Raw genomic sequence first — 19,240 nt, forward strand, 5'->3', positions numbered from 1 at the left:
GTTTCCAAGACTGTCACTTGTAAAGTCTGTGGGTTGTGCAGTTAATAAATACACAGACTTCAGAAGTAACAAACAAACAGGTCTTTACTATTCGAAGGTCCGGGCGAATCTGCCCCAGCAATCCTGCCACAACACTTATATACTGGTGTGGTCACTATCGGTATTACAGTATACAGAAGCCAAACAAATAGTGCCACACCGAAAGTAGTCCTCTTAAAGGTGAACGGTTACATTCAATAGTTCCCTTAAAGGTAGACGGGTACATACACTACAATCCTCCCTTTTTAGCTTATTACTTACTAAGTCCATAGTGAACATACATTCTAACATATATACAGGTTTATGTAAGACAGTTCATAGATTCAGTCTTTCCGGGGGTTTCCGGATTCTGTCCGGATAACGCCGCAGTGGTGTCGTCATTTCAGGCGGGCTAGGAGGTGCTTCTGGCAAGGTCGATTCGGCTTGAAAAGCCGTGTCAGGTTCAGCTGACTCCAGTATCACTAGATCGGAAGTAGGTGTTCTGGGTATCTCAGTTTCAACATTACCCGGATAAGGTGGTGAAGTCGGTTGCCCATTTGTGGCGGACCCTATGATTTGGTCAACATGGCGCCTTATTATATTGTCTCCAATGTCCACGGTGTACATCAATGGCCCCAGCCTTTTCCCAATAGTTCCAGGCTGCCATTTCTCAGTACGGTAGTCCCAGGCCAAAACTCGTTGACCGATCTGGAAAGATCTAGTGACCCTGTCGTTCATGCCCTGGAATTGCCGGTTCTCTACGTCTCTTCTGACGTTTAGTTTTAGTAAATCCAGCCGGCATCTTAGGCGTCTATTACAGAACATCATTGCGGGAGTTTGATTTGTGACCGCATGTGTCGCATTTCGGTATGCCAACAAAAAGCTATCCACCTTATGTTGCAGACTTATATTTTCATTACTCATGGCCTTTACGGCCTTCTTGAAGGTCTGGACAAACCTTTCAGCCAATCCATTGGAGGCGGGATGGTATGGGGCTGACGTGTAATGTTTAACCCCATTGCTCTTTAAGAATTTCTTGAATTCTTCGGACACAAATTGTGGTCCATTATCAGAACAGATCTGTTCCGGCAGGCCATTCCAAGCAAACATAGTCCTTAACACTGTGATGGTTTTTTCCGTCGTGGTGGTGGTCATCTTAATTACTTCCGGCCACTTGGAGTGGGCATCCACCGCTATTAGAAACATCGAGTCCATAAATGGACCAGCAAAGTCGATGTGTACTCTTTGCCAAGGCGATGAGGGCCACTCCCATGGATGCAGAGGAGCCTGGGGTGGCGCGTTCTGAACCCTCTGACATCCTAGGCAGTTCTTCGTGATCTCCTCTATGTCTCCATCAATGCCTGGCCACCACACAAACGCTCTTGCTAGATTCTTCATCTTTACTCCCCCCAGATGTCCTTCATGCAGCTCCTTTAGCACCTTCTTTTGGAGTTTGGGTGGAATCACCACTCTAGATCCACACATCAGGGTTCCTCGACACACTGACAGTTGTTCTTTCCTCTGTGCAAATGCTTGCAGTGTTGGTTCGCTCTGTGCTGGCCATCCCTCCACCGTTACATCATAGACTCGTGAAAGAGTCGGGTCATTCCTTGTCTCATTCTCAATCATTGAGTTTGTTATCGGTAGACACTCCACTATGGATGAGTGGAACAACTCTACTGGGTCCACTATACTCGCTTCTTCTACCATCGGCAATGGCAAGCGTGACAACCCATCAGCATTTCCATGCTGTTTAGACCTTTTGTACTCAATTTCGTATTGGTGTGCCCCAAGTAACACGGACCACCTTTGTGCTGTCATGGTGGAAACGGCCTTATTTGGGTTGAATATGGACACCAACGGCTGGTGGTCTGTCAGCAATGTGAACTTTTTACATTGTAGGTAATGGTTGAATTTCTTCACGCCCCACACAAGACTGAGGGCCTCCCTATCTATTTGGGCATAATTTCGCTCCGCGGGTGTCAATGATCGGGATGCGAAAGCCACTGGCCTTTCCGAGCCATTTGGTAGCCTGTGCGAGAGTACTGCCCCAATTCCGTATGGGGAAGCATCGCAAGCTAGACGAAGGGGTAATGCTGGGTTGAAATGAGCCAACACTTCTTCAGAGGTAATCAACTCCTTGCTTCTGCGAAAAGCCTTTTTGCATTCTTCACTCCACTTCCATGGTGTTTCTTTCCGCAACAGGTCATTCAGCGGATGCAGTACCGTGGATAAATTAGGCAGAAACTTGTGATAGTAATTAATCAACCCCAAGAATGATCTTAACTGTGATACGTTTCCTGGAGCAGGGGCCTTCACGACCGCTTCTATCTTTTCAGGTGACTTATGCAGTCCCTCTCGGTCAATGACATGACCGCAGTATGAGATCCGTTTTTGGAAGAACTCACACTTCTTGCGATTAACCCGAAGGCCATACTCCTTCAACCTGGTGAGTACCAGTTTCAAATTCGTGAGGTGTTCTTCCTCATCTTTTCCCGTGATTAAAATGTCATCTAAGTAGCACTGCGTGCTTGGAATTCCTTGTAACACCTGTTCCATGGCCCTCTGCCAAATTGCTGGCGCCGAAGCTACCCCAAAGACCAGTCTATTGTAGCGATACAAGCCTCTGTGAGTGTTGATGGTGAGGTACTGGCGTGACTCTTCCTCGACCTCCATCTGTAGATATGCTTGAGCCAGATCTATTTTCGTGAAATGCTTCCCTCCAGCCAACGAAGCAAAGATATCTTCAATCCGCGGAAGCGGGTATTGTACCGTGTGAAGCACCGGATTCACAGTAATCTTGAAATCTCCGCAGATACGGACCTTCCCCGGTCCCCCTGGCTTATTACTCGGTGAGGACTTCATGACGGGAACAATGGGCGTGGCCCACTCACTCCAGTCCACTTTTGACAGAACCCCTGATCGTTCAAGTTCTTCCAGTTCTGCCTCCACAGCTGGTCGTATTGCGTAAGGTACCGATCTGGCCTTAAAAAACTTTGGGCTTGCATTTTCTGCAATCTTAACCTTTGCTTTAATACCTCGCAGTGTTCCCAGTCCTTGCTGGAATACCTCCTTAGCTTCGTCCAATATTCTGGACAACCATTCAGGTTTGACATCCTCTTTTTCGGAATCCACCGTCATGGTGTTTCGTGACTGCCAGTCCAACTTTATTTTTCGGATCCACTCCCGTCCCAGAAGTGGTGGTCCTCCCTCAGGCAATACATACAGGTCCAACCAGTGATGATCTTTATCCTTGTATCTCACCTTGACTTCTATCATTCCGATGGGGAATACTTTGTGCCCCGTGTATGTCTGTAGTACTAGTTCCGTATCCCGTAGTGGAATATGCTTGAAAAATTTCTTATAGTCATGCTTATTCATGACCGTCAATGCCGATCCGGTGTCCACTTCCATTTTTACTTGGACCTTTGCAATCTGTAGCGTTATCCAGATAGTTTGTCGGTCAGCTTCATTGCTCACGTTGTGAATTCTCAGACTGTCCAGTCCTTTGCATTTGGAGTGTGAGACCGACTTCTGTTCCCTCAGACTCTTCTTAGTCACCTCTTGTACCTTTCCGTACCATTTTTGTGGTGACTTCTTATTGTTGTACGTTGCTCCTGACCGGCATACCTTAGCTATGTGCCCAATCTTGCCACATTTCCTGCATTCTTGGTTTTTAACCCAGCATTGATTCTGGTCGTGTGTTGTCTTCCCACAACGGTAGCATTTTGTTGTGCTCGAAGTAATTTGGTCCACCCCTAGTGCCGCCGCCTTTAGCTGCATTTCCGCCGTTCCTTTCACTGCGGCTTCGTGCGATGCAGCTATGAGGACAGCCCTGTCCAGTGTGAGGTCATTTTCTTCCAGTAGTCATTTCTGCGTTCCTTCTTTGGACAATCCGCATACGAACTTGTCACGCAGTGCCTCTGTCAGATTCCCTCCAAACTGGCAGTATTTCGCTATCCTACGCAGTTCGACCAAGTATTCTGCATTGCTTTCGTCTTTCCTCTGCGTTCTTGCGTAGAATTTGAATCGTTCAGCCAGCATCAACGGTGTGGGGTTCAAGTGATCCTTCAGCACTGCTACAATATCATCGAAAGTCTGATCTGCCGGTTTAGCTGGTGAGAGAAGATGCTTCAACAACCCGAATGTTTTCGCACCCATCATGTTAAGTAAGGTTAAAGCTTTTTCCTCCTTAGCTATTTTGTTAGCCTTACAATGTATCTCAATACGTTCTACGTACGTGGCCCAGTCTTCTATCTCCGAATTGAACTCGTTGATGTCCGCCCGCTTAGGCATCTTTCTTTCCTTGGGTACAACACAAGTATTTCTTCAAGTATTCTTATTTATTTGTTTATTTCTAAGATGGCGGTTTTCCCGCGAAAATAGCGGTTTCCCGCTCTTTCCTTCTCGCCCCGCCCACTTCAATTGTCTTCTCCGCCTAATGGCGGCTTCCCGCGTTTCTTTCCTGGTGGAAGGGGTACGCTTTCCCCACAGCGGACAGGTTCAGCCGCTGGGCTGGCTTCCGCACAGCTCCCCTTACTCGGCTCTGTCTTTTCCTCCCGCCCGCACGACTCTACCGGCGCTGGGTACACCCCGTTAACGGAGGACAGTTCAGCCGCTGGACTGGCTCTCGCGCAGTCTCTCTCTCCGTACCCGGCTCTGTCGCTCTCTCTCCCGCACGTTCGGTGCTACCGGCCCTGGGTACCCCGTTGGTGGAGGACAGCTCAGCCGCTGGACTGGCTCTCGCGCAGTCTCTCTCCCCTTGCTCGGCTCTGTCTCTCTCTCCCACCCGCACGGTTCCTGTTCGCCTCCCAGCCCTCTCGCAGACCGGTGTTTCCCTCCCCGGCTGCGGCTGGGTTTCTCTTCCCGCGCCTACTCACAGTCTCAGCGCTTCGTGGCTGCGGCGCTGCCCGGTTTTCCCGCCGATCGCGGTCCGGCTGTCACCCGACGCCGTTGGACCCGACTTCTGACCGGCTCAGCTCCCCCTCGACCGAGGTCGAGTGCTCTGCCCTTATCCTCCGGATATTCTCTACACCTTCCCCTACTCACAGTCTCTTCGGCCGCCTTGTTCCCTGCTGATCGGCTCACTCCGCACCGTGGTAGAAGGGTAGTCAGTGCCTGTTGCAGACGGAAGCTTTTGTTGCTAAAGTCTTCCACCTTTCTCCTGCTGCAGCCTCGTGTTTTCTTCCAGCAGCACGACGAGGGCGGTTGCCTCTCTTCGACGCTCTTCTTGCTTTGGTAGTCTTGCCGCAGGGTACGATCGGACTCGTCGCCACTGTAAAGTCTGTGGGTTGTGCAGTTAATAAATACACAGACTTCAGGCGTAACAAACAAACAGGTCTTTACTATTCGAAGGTCCGGGCGAATCTGCCCCAGCAATCCTGCCACAACACTTATATACTGGTGTGGTCACTATCGGTATTACAGTATACAGAAGCCAAACAAATAGTGCCACACCGAAAGTAGTCCTCTTAAAGGTGAACGGTTACATTCAATAGTTCCCTTAAAGGTAGACGGGTACGTACACTACATCACTGACCTCATCTCCTCTGGAGATCTTCCCCTCCATGGCCGCCAACCTCATAGTCCCCCAACCCCGCACATCCCGCTTCTGCCTCCTTCCCTAGATCCACAAACAGGATTGCCCTGGTAGACCCATCGTTTCAGCCTGTTCTTGCCCCACGGAACTTATCTCTTCCTATCTCGACTCCATCTTTGCTCCCCTTGTCCAGTCTCTTCCCACCTACATCCGCGACTCTTCTGATGCCCTTCGCCACTTTAATAGTTTCCAGTTTCCTGGCCCCAACCGCCTCCTTTTCACCATGGACATCCAATCCCTCTACACCTCCAACCCCACCAGGATGGCCTGAGGGCGCTCTGCTTCTTCCTTGAACAGAGGCCCAACCAGTCCCCATCCACCACCACCCTCCTCCACCTGGCTGAACTTGTTCTCAGGGCTCCACTCATTTCCTCCAAATTAAAGGTGTTGCTATGGGTACCCACATGGGTCCTAGCTATGCCTGCCTTTTCGTGGGATATGTGGAACACTCTTTGTTCCAGTCCTACTCGGGTCCCCTCCCTCACCTCTTTTTCCGGTACATTGATGACTGTATCAGTGCCGTTTCCTGCTCTCACCCTGAACTAGACAATTTCATTCACTTTGCCTCCAATTTCCACCCTTCCCGCACCTTCACATGGTCCATCTCTGACTCTTCCCTTCCCTTCCTCGACTTCTCCATCTCCATCTCTGGGGATAGGTTATTGACCAACATTCACTACAAGCCCACTGACTCCCACAGCTACCTGGACTACACTTCCTCCCACCCCACCTCCTGTAAGGACTCTATTCCATTCTCCCAGTTTCTCCGTCTCCACCGCATCTGCTCCGACGATGCCACCTTCCACACCAGTGCTTCCGACATGTCTTCCTTTTTCCTCAACTGAGCATTCCCCTCTACTGTGGTTGACACGGCCCTCGACCGTTCTATCTCCCGCACTTCAGCCCTCATCCCTGCCCCTCCCTCCCGGAACCACGATAGGGTTCCCCTTGTCCTCACCTTTCACCCCACCAGCCTCCACATTCAACGGATCATCCCCCGCCATTTCCGCCACCTCCAACGTGATCCCACCACCAAACGCATCTTCCCCTCCCCTCCCCTTTCAGCATTCCGTAGGGACCGCTCCCTCCGAGACACCCTAGTCCACTCCTCTATCACCCCCAGCACCCCTTCCCCTTCGCCCGGCACCTTCCCGTTCAAGCGCAGGAGATGCAACACCTGCCCATATACCTCCCCCCTTCCCACTGACCAGGGCCCCAAACACCCCTTCCAGGTGAAACAGCGATTTACTTGTACTTCTTGCAATCTAGTATACTGTATTCGCTGCTCACGATGTGGTCTCCTCTACACTGGGGAGACCAAACGCAGATTGGGTGACCACTTTGCGGAACACCTCCATTCAGTCCGTAAGGGTGACCCTGAGCTTCCGGTCGCCTCTCATTTCAATTCACCATTCCATTCCCACTCAGACCTCACCGTCTGCGGCCTCTTGCATTGTTCCACGGAAGCTCACCGTAAACTCAAGGAACAGCACCTCATCTTCCGATTAGGCACTTTACAGCCTTCTAGACTCAATATCGAGTTCAACAACTTGAGATCATAACCTCGGCCCCTATTATATTTTTTATCCACACTTTTGGTTTTTGTGACTGTTTCTCTTTTTTTTCTCTTTCCCACATGGCAGCTGTCTTTCACTCTGCCAGCACATTTCACACTTCATTTAGAGCCATTGTCTGTTTCTTCACCTATCCTATTACTATCTCGTCTCGCCTTGAATATCTCTTAATGTCTCTTCTTTCATCCCCTCCCCCATTTCCCAGCCCCCAAACTGCCTTTTTTCTCCGTTCTGTAGAAGGGTTTCGACCCGAAACGTTGACTCTATTTCTCTCTCCACGGATGTTGCCTGGCCTGCTGAGTTTTTCCAGCATTTTCTGTTGTTATTTCGGATTTCCAGCATCCGCAGTATTTTGCTATCGTAAATTAAAATACTATTCAGCATATTGCTGACTCTTCTTCTTCATGTGGCAATTGCCAATTCAAAGTCAACCAAGGGGCACATCCAATAAAGAAACTGTAATTTATCAAAGAAACTTTAAAGGAAACTTAAGAAATTAAATTAAAGCAATAAATTAAATTGAAGTACTATTGAGCAGACTGCTGAAGGGAGTGCAATCATTGGAGACCCGCAGTGCTACCGATTGTAGTCCCTGGACCCGCGGCTTGGCATCTGTGCCAACGAGGTCCCGCCCCTTGAGAAACTACAATCCCCACAATGCCGCTTCGCCCGCGCGTGACATCACATCCGGAGGAAGGCGGCGAGCGAGTTGGGGGGCCGAGCGCGGCCTGTTCAGGATGGAGCCTGCCTCAGGCTCGTTATTTCCAGCGTTCGCTGAGAGGAAAGCGCCTTGCGGAAGCGGGCCCGAAGGTAGATACTTGGAATGAATTGAGGGCTGAGGGAGGTAGCAGGACAAGGGCTTTTCCTGTTGTAGCCCAGGGAAGCCCTGACCGGACCTGTTCAACCCATTCCCCCAGGTCTGGCTCGGCCCCTCAGCTGCAGCCTCCTGGGCCTTGTTTACTTATATTTTTGCAGCCCTCTTCCTGGCTTACAATTCAGGATCATGACTGGTGGGCCAGCTGAGCTTATTGTAGTAAGTCAGTGCCAGCCAGTGGCTCGCACCCTCTCGCCTCTGAGTCAGAAGGTTTGTGGGTTCAAGTCCCACTCCAGAAACATGAGCACAAAATTCTAGGCTGACGCTCCTCCCTTAGGAAGTCCCTCAGAACTGAGGATGACTTGTTTCCACATCAAAAATGAGTTTGCCGGTGACTGATGAGCCCAATGCGGGGACCTACAGTCTCTGTCACAGGTGGGGCAGACGGTGGTTGAAGGGGCGGGTGGGTGGGGTGCCTGGGTTGACGTGCGCTCCTTGCGCTTGGCTTCCGCTTGCTCCCGGCGAAGGGACTCGAGGTGTTCGGCACCTCCCCGGATGCTTCTCCTCCACTTTGTGCGGTCTTTGGCCAGGGATTCCCAGGTGTCAGTGGGGGATGTTACACGTTTTCAAGGAGGCTTTGAGGGTGTCCTTGAAGCGTTTCCTCTGCCCACCTGGGGCTCTCTTGCCGTGCCGGAGCTCCGAGTAGAGCGCTTGTTTTGGGAGTCTCGTATCGGGCATGTGGACAATGTGACCCGTCCATCGGAGCTGATCAAGCGTGGTCAAAGCTTCGATGGTGGCCTGAGCAAGAACACTGACGTTGGTGCACCTGTCCTGCCAATGGATTTGCAGGATCTTGTGGAGGCAGCGTTGGTGGTACCTCTCCAGTGCTTTGAGGTGCCTGCTGTACATGGTCCATGTCTCTGAGGCATACAGGAGGGCGGGTAGTGCTCTGTAGATCATGAACTTGGTGCAGGGTTTGAGGTCCTGGTCTTCAAACACTCTCTTCAGGCGACCGAAGGCTGCACTGGCACACTGAAGGCGGTGTTGGACTTCGTCGTCGCCGTCTGCCCTTGTTGACAGTAGGCTCCCGAGGTATGGAAAGTGGTCCACGTTGTCCAAGGCCTTGTCGTGGATTTTGATAATACGGTCGCAATGCGGATTCCGCCCACTAAGGGGCACAATGGACATGATCTTCACCGCACGTCAATTACAAGAGAAATGCAGGGAACAGCACCAACCGCTGTACATGGTCTTCTTTGATCTCACAAAGGCCTTCGACACTGTCAACCATGAGGGATTATGGAGTGTCCTCCTCAAATTCGGCTGCCCTCAGAAGTTTGTCACCATCCTCCGCCTGCTTCACGACGACATTCAAGCCGTGATCCTGACCAACGGTTCCACCACAGACCCAATTCATGTACGAACCGGGGTCAAGCAAGGCTGTGTCATCGCACCAACACTCTTCTTGAGGTTGACGCTCCAGTGCGGTGCTGAGGGACTGCTGCACTGTCGGAGGTGCCGCCTTTCGGATGAGACGTTGAATCGAGGCCCCGTCTGCTCTCAGGTGGACGTAGAAGATCCCGTGGCCACTATTTTAAAGAAGAACGGGAATTTTCCCCGGTGCCTTGGGCAATATTTATCCTTCAATCAACATAACTCGTTATCCCATTGCTGTTTGCAGTGTGCCAATCAGCTGCCGCGTTTCCTATATTACACTTCAAAAGTGTCTGTAAAGCACTTTGGGACGACTGGTGGTCGTGAAAGGTTCAATATAACCAAGTCTTTTAGTAATACTGGTACAGGTAGACTACCCTTTATCCGAACTTCCGAAAACCGAAACCCTCTAAAAACCGAAGGTTTTTTCGTTCAGCGTAAGTCCAGCGTAAGTCGTGCGCACGACCCCCCCGCGGACCCCCGCCGACTTACGCTGAGCGTCAGCGTAAGTCGTGCGCATGACCCCCCGCCGGCCCCCCCCCCCCCCCCCGCGGACCCCCGCCGGCCCCGACCGTAAGTCGGCGGCGGGGGGGGTCGGGGTCGGCGGGGGTTGGAGCCGGCGGGGGGTCGTGCGCACGGCCCCCCCGCCGACCCACCTTCCGAAATCCGAAATTCTCCGAAAACCGAAACACGGCTGGTCCCGAGGTTTTTGGATAAAGGATAGTCTACCTGTACCTTAAAGTCACCTTGTCGTACTCCCAGAGTCTAATGTGAAGTAGTATTTCATAGAGTCATAGAATGATACAGCACAGAAGGAGGCCATTTGGTCCATTGTGTCTGTGGCTTTTTGGTCGAGCTATCTAATTAGTCTTAGTCCCACTCCCCTGCTCTTCCCCATAGCCCTGTTTTTAAAAAAAAAAAAAAAAAAAAAAAATTCTTTCAAGTACGGGTGCACGATCCCTTATCCGCAATTCCGAAATTCGAAAAGCTCTGAAAACCGAAAGTTTTTTCGTGGAGCGTTCCCCGTGGGCTGCATTGTTCGATGTGGCTTGTTTCTTTCAATGCGCGGTATTTCCAGTGTAAAAGCTTGAGCAGCTTGCACGGGAGTTTGCAGATTACTGCGTGGCCGTGTGCAACTTTGAGGAAACATTGCTGTTAACTATTTCTTTATAGTAATCTGGTTACCTAGCCGGGTTTGCACCCATCACTAGTGGTGTAGTTGTAGGGTAAACCCGACGGCTGCCTCTTGTCCATTTATAAGCATCATCCGTTCTGAAATCCGAAACACAGCTGGCCCCAAGGGTTTCAGATAAGGGATCGTGCACCTGTATTTATCTAATTCTGTTTTGAAAATTACTATTGAATCTGTTTCCACCACCCTTTCAGGCGATACATTTCAGATCATCATAACTCGCTGTGTAAAAATTTTTTTTCCTTATGTCGCCTCTGGTTCTTTTACCAATCGCCTTAAATCTATATTCTCTGGTTACCGACCCTTCTGCCGGTGGAAACAGTTTACCCTTATTTACTCTATCAAAACCCTTTATGATTTTGAACCTATTAAGGCTAAAGGGATCAAGGGATATGGGGAGAAAGCAGGGACAGGGTACTGAATTTGGATGATCAGCCATGATCTCATTGAATGGCGGAACAGGCTCGAGGGGCCGAATGGCCTACTCCTCCTATCTTCTGTGTTTCTATGAACACCTCTGTCAGATCTCCTCTTAACGTACTCCGCTCTAAGGAGAACAATCCCAACTTCCCTAGTCTCTCCACATAACTGAAATCCCTCATCCCTGGAACCATTCTCGTAAATCGGGATTAATTGTTTCCAGATAGCATTTTTTTAAAACAGTATTTTTCATATCTATTAAACTGAGGGAGTAGGACAAAGGGACATGGGTTCATACAATTAAAAGGTAACTTTAGGATTGAAATCGGAAAACTTCACAGAGCGATCAACACTTGGTATGGACTCCCGGCAAAGTGATGGAGGTGAAAACTGTGGAATCATTTAAGAAACCACTAGATACAGCGATGGGGGGGGGGGGGGGGGTGTAGGGTTCCTCTTGATGGATGAATTAAGATGGGCTGAATGGCCTTCCTCATCTGTAAGTGTCTTGTGATGAAAAACAGAAAATGCTGGAAACTCTTCGCAGATAAGTCAGCACCTGTGGAGAGAACAGATGAAGGGCCCACACCTGAAACGTTAACTATTCTGTTCTCGTCACAAATGCAGACTGTGACCCGCGAAGTGTCTACAGCATCCGCAGGTTTTTTTTTGTCACTAACAGATGGGTGTTTGTTACTGCTGTATTTACAGCAATGTTGTCTAGTTTTAGGTAGGAGTGGGCTGCTGGATTTGGTTTAATGTGGTTGTTGCTACTTAATAACTTACATTTATTATTTTATATAGGAATCATAGAATAGTACAGCACAGGAGGAGGCCATTCAGCCCATCAAGCAAGTGCCGGCTCTTTCGAAGATCACCCCAGCTAGTCCCACTTCCCCGCTCTTTCCCCATATCCCTGCAATATTTTCTCCTTCCAGGATGATTTGGACAGGTTGGGTGATTGGGCAGAAGCATGGCAGATGCAATATAACGTGGATAAATGCGAGGTTATCCACTTTGGTGTCAAAAACAGGATGGCAAATTATTATCTGAATGGCAATAGATTGGGAGAAGGGGAAGTGCAACGAGACCTGGGTGTCCTTGTGCACCAGTCGCTGAAGGTAAGCATGCAGGTGCAGCAGGCGGTTAAGAAGGCAAATGGTATGTTGGCCTTCGTAGCAAGAAGGTTCGAGTACAGGAACACCATGAGTATTGTGTGCAGTTTTGGTCGTCTTATCTGAGGAAGTATGTTCTTGCCATGGAGGGAGTGCAGCAAAGATTCACCAGGCTGATACCTGGGATGGCAGGAATGACAGGTATGGCAGGAATGACGTATGAGGAGAGATTGGGTCGATTAGGCTTATACTCGCTGGAGTTTAGAAGAATGAGAGGGGATCTCATTGAAACTTATAAAATTCTAACAGGACTAGACAGACTAGATGCAGGAAGGATGTTCCCGATGGTCGGGGAGTCCAGAACCAGGGGTCACAGTCTAAGGATAAGGGGTAAGCCATTTAGGACAGAAATGAGGAGGAATTTCTTCACCCAGAGAGTGGTGAACCTGTGGAATTCTCTACCACAGAAGGCAGTTGAGGCCAATTCATTAAATATATTCAGGAAGGAGTTGGATATATTTCTTAAGGCTAAAGGGATCAAGGGATATGGGGAGAAAGCAGAGACCGGGTACTGAATTTGGATGATCAGCCATGATCTCGTTGAATGGCAGAGCAGGCTCGAGGGGCCGAATGGCCTACTCCTGCTCCTATCTTCTATGTATCTATAAGTATAAGTATTTATCCAATTCCTTTTTGAAGGCTACTGATGAATCTGTATTCACCCTATCAGGCAGTGCACTCCAAATTCTAACCACTCGTCGTGTAAAAAAGTTTTTCCTTATGTCACCCCTGGTTCTTTTGCCAATCACCTTAAATCTGTGCCCTCCCGTTATCGACCCTTCGTAGGAACGTTAACACAGTAAAACGTCCCAAGGTGCTTCACAGGAGCGTTAACAGACAGAGTAAAACACCACGCTACATGAGATGTTCGGGCAGGTGACCAAAAGCTTGGTCAAAGAGGTAGGTTTTAAGGAGCATCTTGAAGGAGGAGAGAGGTTTAGGGAGGGAATTCCAGAGCTTGGGGCCTCGGCAGCTGAAGGTACGGCCACCAATGGTGGAGCGATGAAAATCGGGGATGCGCAAGAGGCCAGAATTGGAGGAGTGCAGAGATCTCGGAGGGTTGTGGGGCTGGAGGAGGTTACAGAGATGGGGGAGGGGCGAGGCCATGATGGGATTTGAACACGAGGATGAGAAGTTTAACATCATGATTAAACTGCGCCCCACCGTCCATTTATTTTGCGATTCTTGGGAGTCCTTGGACTTTGGCATCGACACCAGACGGTGAGATTAGTAAAAAGAGAAAAAACAGCACATTCTGTGCAGTTGGAATTGTAGAACAGTGCTTCTTTTGCAGTGATTGGGTAGTGCTGAGTAATCAGGACAGATTAAAAAAGCAGACAATGGCAATGCCACAGCTTCCTTAAGCTCCTTGTTCCCTCAGCACGTACCAGACGGCCAATCTGCAGCCACCAGGATGGGTCCAAAAAAACTCCATTCACAGCCCTCGGGAATGTAGCATCAAGAAGGCCTAATCTGTGGATTGCCCTGGAGACCTGCCCTTTGTCACAATTATTTCATACTGAGAACCTTTGGGGGGGTGTGGTAAACCACTGTTATTGCATATTGTTACCTCTGGTTGGCGCTGTGTACCAATGCATGCCTCCGCTGGCTCCGCCCACATGACCAGGTATAAAGGTGGGTGTTTCGGCAACCCACTTCCTTCTTGGAACCAGTCGTCCACGAGAGGCATGCTCTGTTCTTTAGTTAATAAAAGCCTTTTCATTACCTTCCTAATTCATCGCCTTTTATGGAGTAATTGATAAGCGTATCAGGGGGAAAATGTCAAAAATCACAAAGTCTTGTGTGATGAAACTGCCTTTATTTTGCTCTATTTCTGTCTTGTTTCTCTCGTCTTCTAGCTCGCTACTTTTCCATCCTGACGGGGAAATATATCGGCCGTTCCTTCATCATCGCTGGGTCAAAATGCTGGAACTTCCTCCCTAACAGCACTGTGGGAGCACCTTCACCACACGGACTGCAGCGGTTCAAGAAGGCGGCTCGCCACCACCTTCACGAGGGCAATTAGGGATGGGCAATAAATGCTGGCTGGCATTTATTGCCCATCTCTAATTGCCCTGAGAAGGTGGTGGTGAGCCGCTGCAGTCCGTGTTGTTGGGGAGGGTGTTCTAGGATTTTGACCCAGCGACGATGAAGGATCGGCGATATATTTCCCAGTCCGGATAGTGTGTGACTTGGAGGGGAACCTGGAGGTGGCGGTGTTCCCATGCGCCTGTTGCCCTTGTCCTCCTAGGTGGTAGAGGTCATGGGTTTGGGAGGTGCTGTCGAATGCCTCCGATACCGGAGCATTAGAACCCGACACCCTGAAATGGAAAGGTGTTCCGTTCCCCAGCATGAACTTCCCTCACCTTAGCAGGAACAAAAATGATAAAATTTGCTTTGAAACAAGGGGTAGATAAATGAAAAACTGAAACCAACCAGAGTAAAGAACTTGATGAGGTAGAAACTTGCTACGCAACCATTATATTTACTAATATTTATTTTCTAAGCTGTATCCACGCAGGTGGAGTCACTTCTGTCCATGGCTGCAGAGACGCAGACCGGTTGATCCATAAAATTGCATTATTTATTTTCTCCTCCTCTGTTCCTTTACTGCAAGGGTTAAGCACAGTCAGCAGTGCAGCAAGGCAGGGCACCGATCAGAGAAGTTTTCATTGACTTACAGTATGTTGTCCTTGACTATTATGAATGACTTTAATGGTATTTGCTGTGATTCGCTGTCAGTTTATCTGATGAGTCCTTACTTTGCACAGCACGGCTGCCAAATAACATTGATTTCTGCTGCCTGCAGGATTGGATTGGCTCAGTAATCAAAGTTTCCGCACTGAAGATGCCCTGCAGCTACACCATCGCGTCGTGGGGACTGCAGCAGACTCGGCCCAGGGGTCACCCCAGGCAAGGTACAGAGTCCCACCCCATCCCCCTCGCTCACCCTCTCGCGCTCTCTCTCTATCTTTGTCTTTTTCTCTTTCTCTCTCTCTTTCTCTCTCTTTATCTCTCTCCACCTCTCACTCTATCTCTTCTCCCTCTATTTCCATGTCTATCTACAGCTACGAAAAATAATAAGAATAAAACCGGACGGACTACACGGCATCGACCTAAGCACCAGATTCAGACACGACACAGGCGCACCCAGCCCAGTCGACCCTGCACTAACATCTGGGGACTTGTGCCAAAATTGGGAGAGCTGTCCCACAGACTAGTCAAGCAACAGCCTGACATACAGCACTGTGGGAGCACCTTCACCACACGGACTGCAGCGGTTCAGGGCGGCGGCTCACCACCACCTTCTCAAGGGCAATTAGGGATGGGCAATAAATGCTGGCGACTCCCACATCCTGTGAATGAATTAAAAAAAACTATATCTCCTTCTCTATCTTTAACTTTATCTCTCTCCATCTATCTATCTTGCTCTATATCTCATTATCTCTTTTATATCTTCTCTCAATACATTCACATCGCTCCATCTCTCTCTACTTTATCTCTATCATCACTCTATCTCTCTACATGATGTAAAAAAGTTTTTTCCAATTTGTGCCTATTCTCCTGTCTTCCAAAGGTTGCTTTATTGATTGGGTGTTTACTGCAGTGTGTGCCAACTCAGTGCTGTGCGAGATGGCCGTCAGGATATAACTTTTAAGGCTCTTTAAACTGTGATATTAATATTCGAATTAGTACCGCTCTGGTATGATTTTTCTCTGTTGAACAAAGTTCAGTTTACGCTATACCTGTCGGTTTGCTTATCTTTGCACTATCCTAAAAAGTTTCTGTGGCTTTTTTTATAAAAAGAGGGAAAGATCAGCTCCTCTGATGGCCTAGTATTTAAAGGCACTGCTCGGTACAGCGTTAAGACACACGGACCACAAGGTGCCCGATTTAATCTTTCCTGGGATAGCAGTTGAAGTTCTACAATTGACCTCCGCATTTCTAAATTTTTGGTGGGGGGGGGGGGCGGGATAGAAATCGGCCTACTCTTTGATCGCTGTCCAGTGACCCGTGTGCATGCTGGCAACGAAAAGGACAACCCTCCGCAATCGCTGCGCTCCTCCAGTTCTGGCCTCTTACCGCATCCCCCAGTTCCTTCACCCCACCATTGGCAGCCGTGCCTTCAGCCGCCTTGGCCCTAAGCTCTGGAATTCCCTTCCTAAACCTCACCACCTCCTCCTCCTCCAAGGGCACTCCTTATCTCCTTTATGTGGCTGGGTGTCCATTTTCTTTTGTCTGATCGCGCTCCTTTGATGCCCCTCGGGCAAATAGTCTGTTGACACTTGCCATCTAGGCTGAAGTGTGAGGAGTGGCTACTCTGGCAAGTGTCAGGAAGGCATGGGCACCAGCGGGAACCAAACTGGAGCTTTTCTCAAGAGAGCTGAGAAAATTGGGAAAGTTTTATGTTTTTTTTTAAAAAAAAGGTTGAGCATTGGAGTTTTAAAAAAAAATAAAAAAAAAAAACCCACTTCCTCTCGCTCACAGCAGCAGGTATCTGGGATCTGAAGGCTGAGCTAAGGCCAGTATTAATAGACTGATGTCAATCTTTGACCTCCTGTGCTGCTTTGAAGAAGAAATGACTCTCGCAATTGGCACGCAGCTCCATTCTGTTTGTTGGTCCCCTGGCATGGTCCTGATTTCTAACTCCTAGTGCCTGATCTCGATTTCCGCCCTATCAGTTTCCCATTGCTTTGAAGAATTCTGCATTCAAACTGGTTTTCATACTTTAAATGAGGGAAAGATAAACCCTCGCAGTTAAGCTACCTGTTCCTGCCTCTCCCCCCCCCCCCCCCCCCCCCCCACCCCCCGCAGGATACAAGGAATTCCTGCCCACTGCTCACTGCATTATTATCGAGGTGCACTTGGCAGCGTCCCTTCTCCCCATCTCCCCTCCTCACCTGGTTACGTGCAGTCTGCAACTGTGCTTCAAATCAATCTCACTTTGGCAAGCATGCAAACAGAGTTTATCCCCTTAAATGCCCACGTTCCCATGGGGATTTCTGATTCCAGCGATTCTACATCCAATCGCGGCAAAGAGGGAATTGTGATTGACGTTTAATTTAGCAGTACATCGTGCCCTCGGCCCCGTGAGGATGAGGAGAGATGTGAACAAAGGTTTTCCACTTGACTAGGTAACATGATTGAGAGCACTTGACCCCTCCACCCCCCCCACCCCCTTACCCCCCTCTCAAACCACCCAATTTTCTCTTCAGCGGTTCCCAGATTTGTTAATAGTGGGGGAGCAAGGAATGCAGTTACATTTTTCTACTCTGGGTTTTTCTGCCATTTGTCAGTTAATTCTGTATTGCTTGCTTATCTTCTGCTCCAAAGGCGTGAATGAAAAGTTTGGATGAGGAGTATCCTTGGCAGCTGTGGCCGTGAGTATCCCGCTGGATCTCAACCCAGAATTCCGAGCTGGAGCGGGTTTTGAACCCTCTGACTCGGGAGGTGGGAAATGCTGCCATTGAGCCACCCCAGCTGTTGGTAACCATATCAAAAAAATCCTTCCTCGTGTCAGTCCTGAACCTGCCCTTAGAGCCTCGCGCCTGCGCGCTCTTGTCCTGCTGTCTCGGTGCGTCTAAAAGTTCTGTTCCAGTTTTATAATGGGCCAGAAATTCCAGAACGGGGCTTGCAGCGCGTGCAAGCCCCGTATTTGCACTTACCCCGCGCTCCTGCCGATCAGCTCCAGGGACGCCTGCACTTCCAGAAACTGAAACAAGAATCCCGGGCAGCGTATGACGTCACGCTGCCCAGGAGTGCAGCCAGCGCGGACCCAGGAGCGTGCAGTGTAAGTGAGACACGCCCCTTGAGGTCTCAGTTTCACTGGACACGCCCCCAATGTTTCTGTCAAGCTGCTTTGCTTTTTTACATGCAAAGCAGCAGTTTAAATAGGTTTTTGGAAGTTTTTTCAAGATTTTGGTAACTTTTATAAAAAATTTAAAATGTTTACATTATTTTGAGTAATTGAAGTAGTTTTAAAGAGAATTAAAGCAATTTAAAGACTTTTAAAAGCCCTAAAAGAATTTTTTTAATTCCATTTATTTATTTAGCAATGTCGTCGTCATACGTGTCTTCACACTGTTCCTTTTGGGGAACTGTATGAAGTGGTGGAAGGATTTATGGCCGTGATTAACGCTCATTCCGTGACCGTAACCATCTTTGAACCAGCCATTAGGGCGGTTAGTCCTATGGCGGGAGGGTTTTACGGGCTCCCACAAGCTATACAAGGAGGGGGGGCCACCCACACCCACGGACGCAAATATCCCACTGGATGTCAACCCAGAATTTAGAGCCGGAGCTCCGACTCCACTTGCCGGGACTGTCTGGAGCGGGGTTCGAAACCCTACCCTGATCTGGCCCAGCGGCGGGGATCCTACCGCTATGACAAACGCCCAATCCGATTAGCAACGTGAAATGGCAGCATAGGGCTCCAGTCACGGGGAGGGAAAAGGCGCAGGAAACGTATGGGTGTCACCTTTTGTGCGGAGTGGGCCTTTTGCGTAGCAGTAAGCATCCCCTCCGCTGGGCCAGAAGGAGTAGGGTTTTGAACCCCACTCCAGACAGTCCCGGCAAGTGGAGTCGGAGCTCCAACTTTAAATTCTGGGTGGACATCCAGCGGGATACTTGCGTCCGTGGGTGTTGGTGGCCCCCCCCCCCTCAGATGGGTTGTGGGAGCCCGTAAAACCCTCCCGCCATAGGACTAACCACCCTAATGGCTGGTTCAAAGATGGTTACGGTCACGGAATGAGCGTTAATCACGGCCATAAATCCTTCCACCACTTCATACAGTTCCCCAAAGGGAACAGTGTGAGGATACGTCCGATGATGACCTCTTGCGCAATGCACCTCCTTGGACCCTCAGTCGCAGATGCGAGGGGGCAAGTCGTGCAAGTGTTAAATTTTTTATTTTATTGACATGTAAAATGTTGGCCCAATAATTCCCTTCCAAATGCGCTAGTACGGTCGGGGTACTTACGCATCTGGCCGGATGAAATGCCGGTTTTCAGCATG

At 49.4% G+C, this 19,240-nt stretch overlaps 1 protein-coding gene across 1 annotated transcript in view; it reads left to right on the forward strand.

The window, feature by feature from the left end:
• The first annotated feature begins 7,781 nt into the window (after positions 1 to 7,781).
• Positions 7,782 to 19,240, forward strand: part of nrde2 (NRDE-2, necessary for RNA interference, domain containing) — a 79,596-nt gene continuing 68,137 nt past the window's right edge. Inside the window, exons 1-2 of the mRNA XM_086004173.1 lie at positions 7,782 to 8,001; positions 15,036 to 15,305. Of these exons, the coding sequence (XP_085860299.1) occupies positions 7,929 to 8,001; positions 15,036 to 15,305 (343 nt within the window). The 5' untranslated portion in view covers positions 7,782 to 7,928. The remainder of the gene's footprint in view (positions 8,002 to 15,035; positions 15,306 to 19,240) is intronic.

This window comes from Somniosus microcephalus, chromosome 12 (assembly GCF_052327205.1).
Source record: "Somniosus microcephalus isolate GS21.2 chromosome 12, FLI_Smic_1.0, whole genome shotgun sequence".
Lineage (NCBI taxonomy): Eukaryota > Metazoa > Chordata > Chondrichthyes > Squaliformes > Somniosidae > Somniosus > Somniosus microcephalus.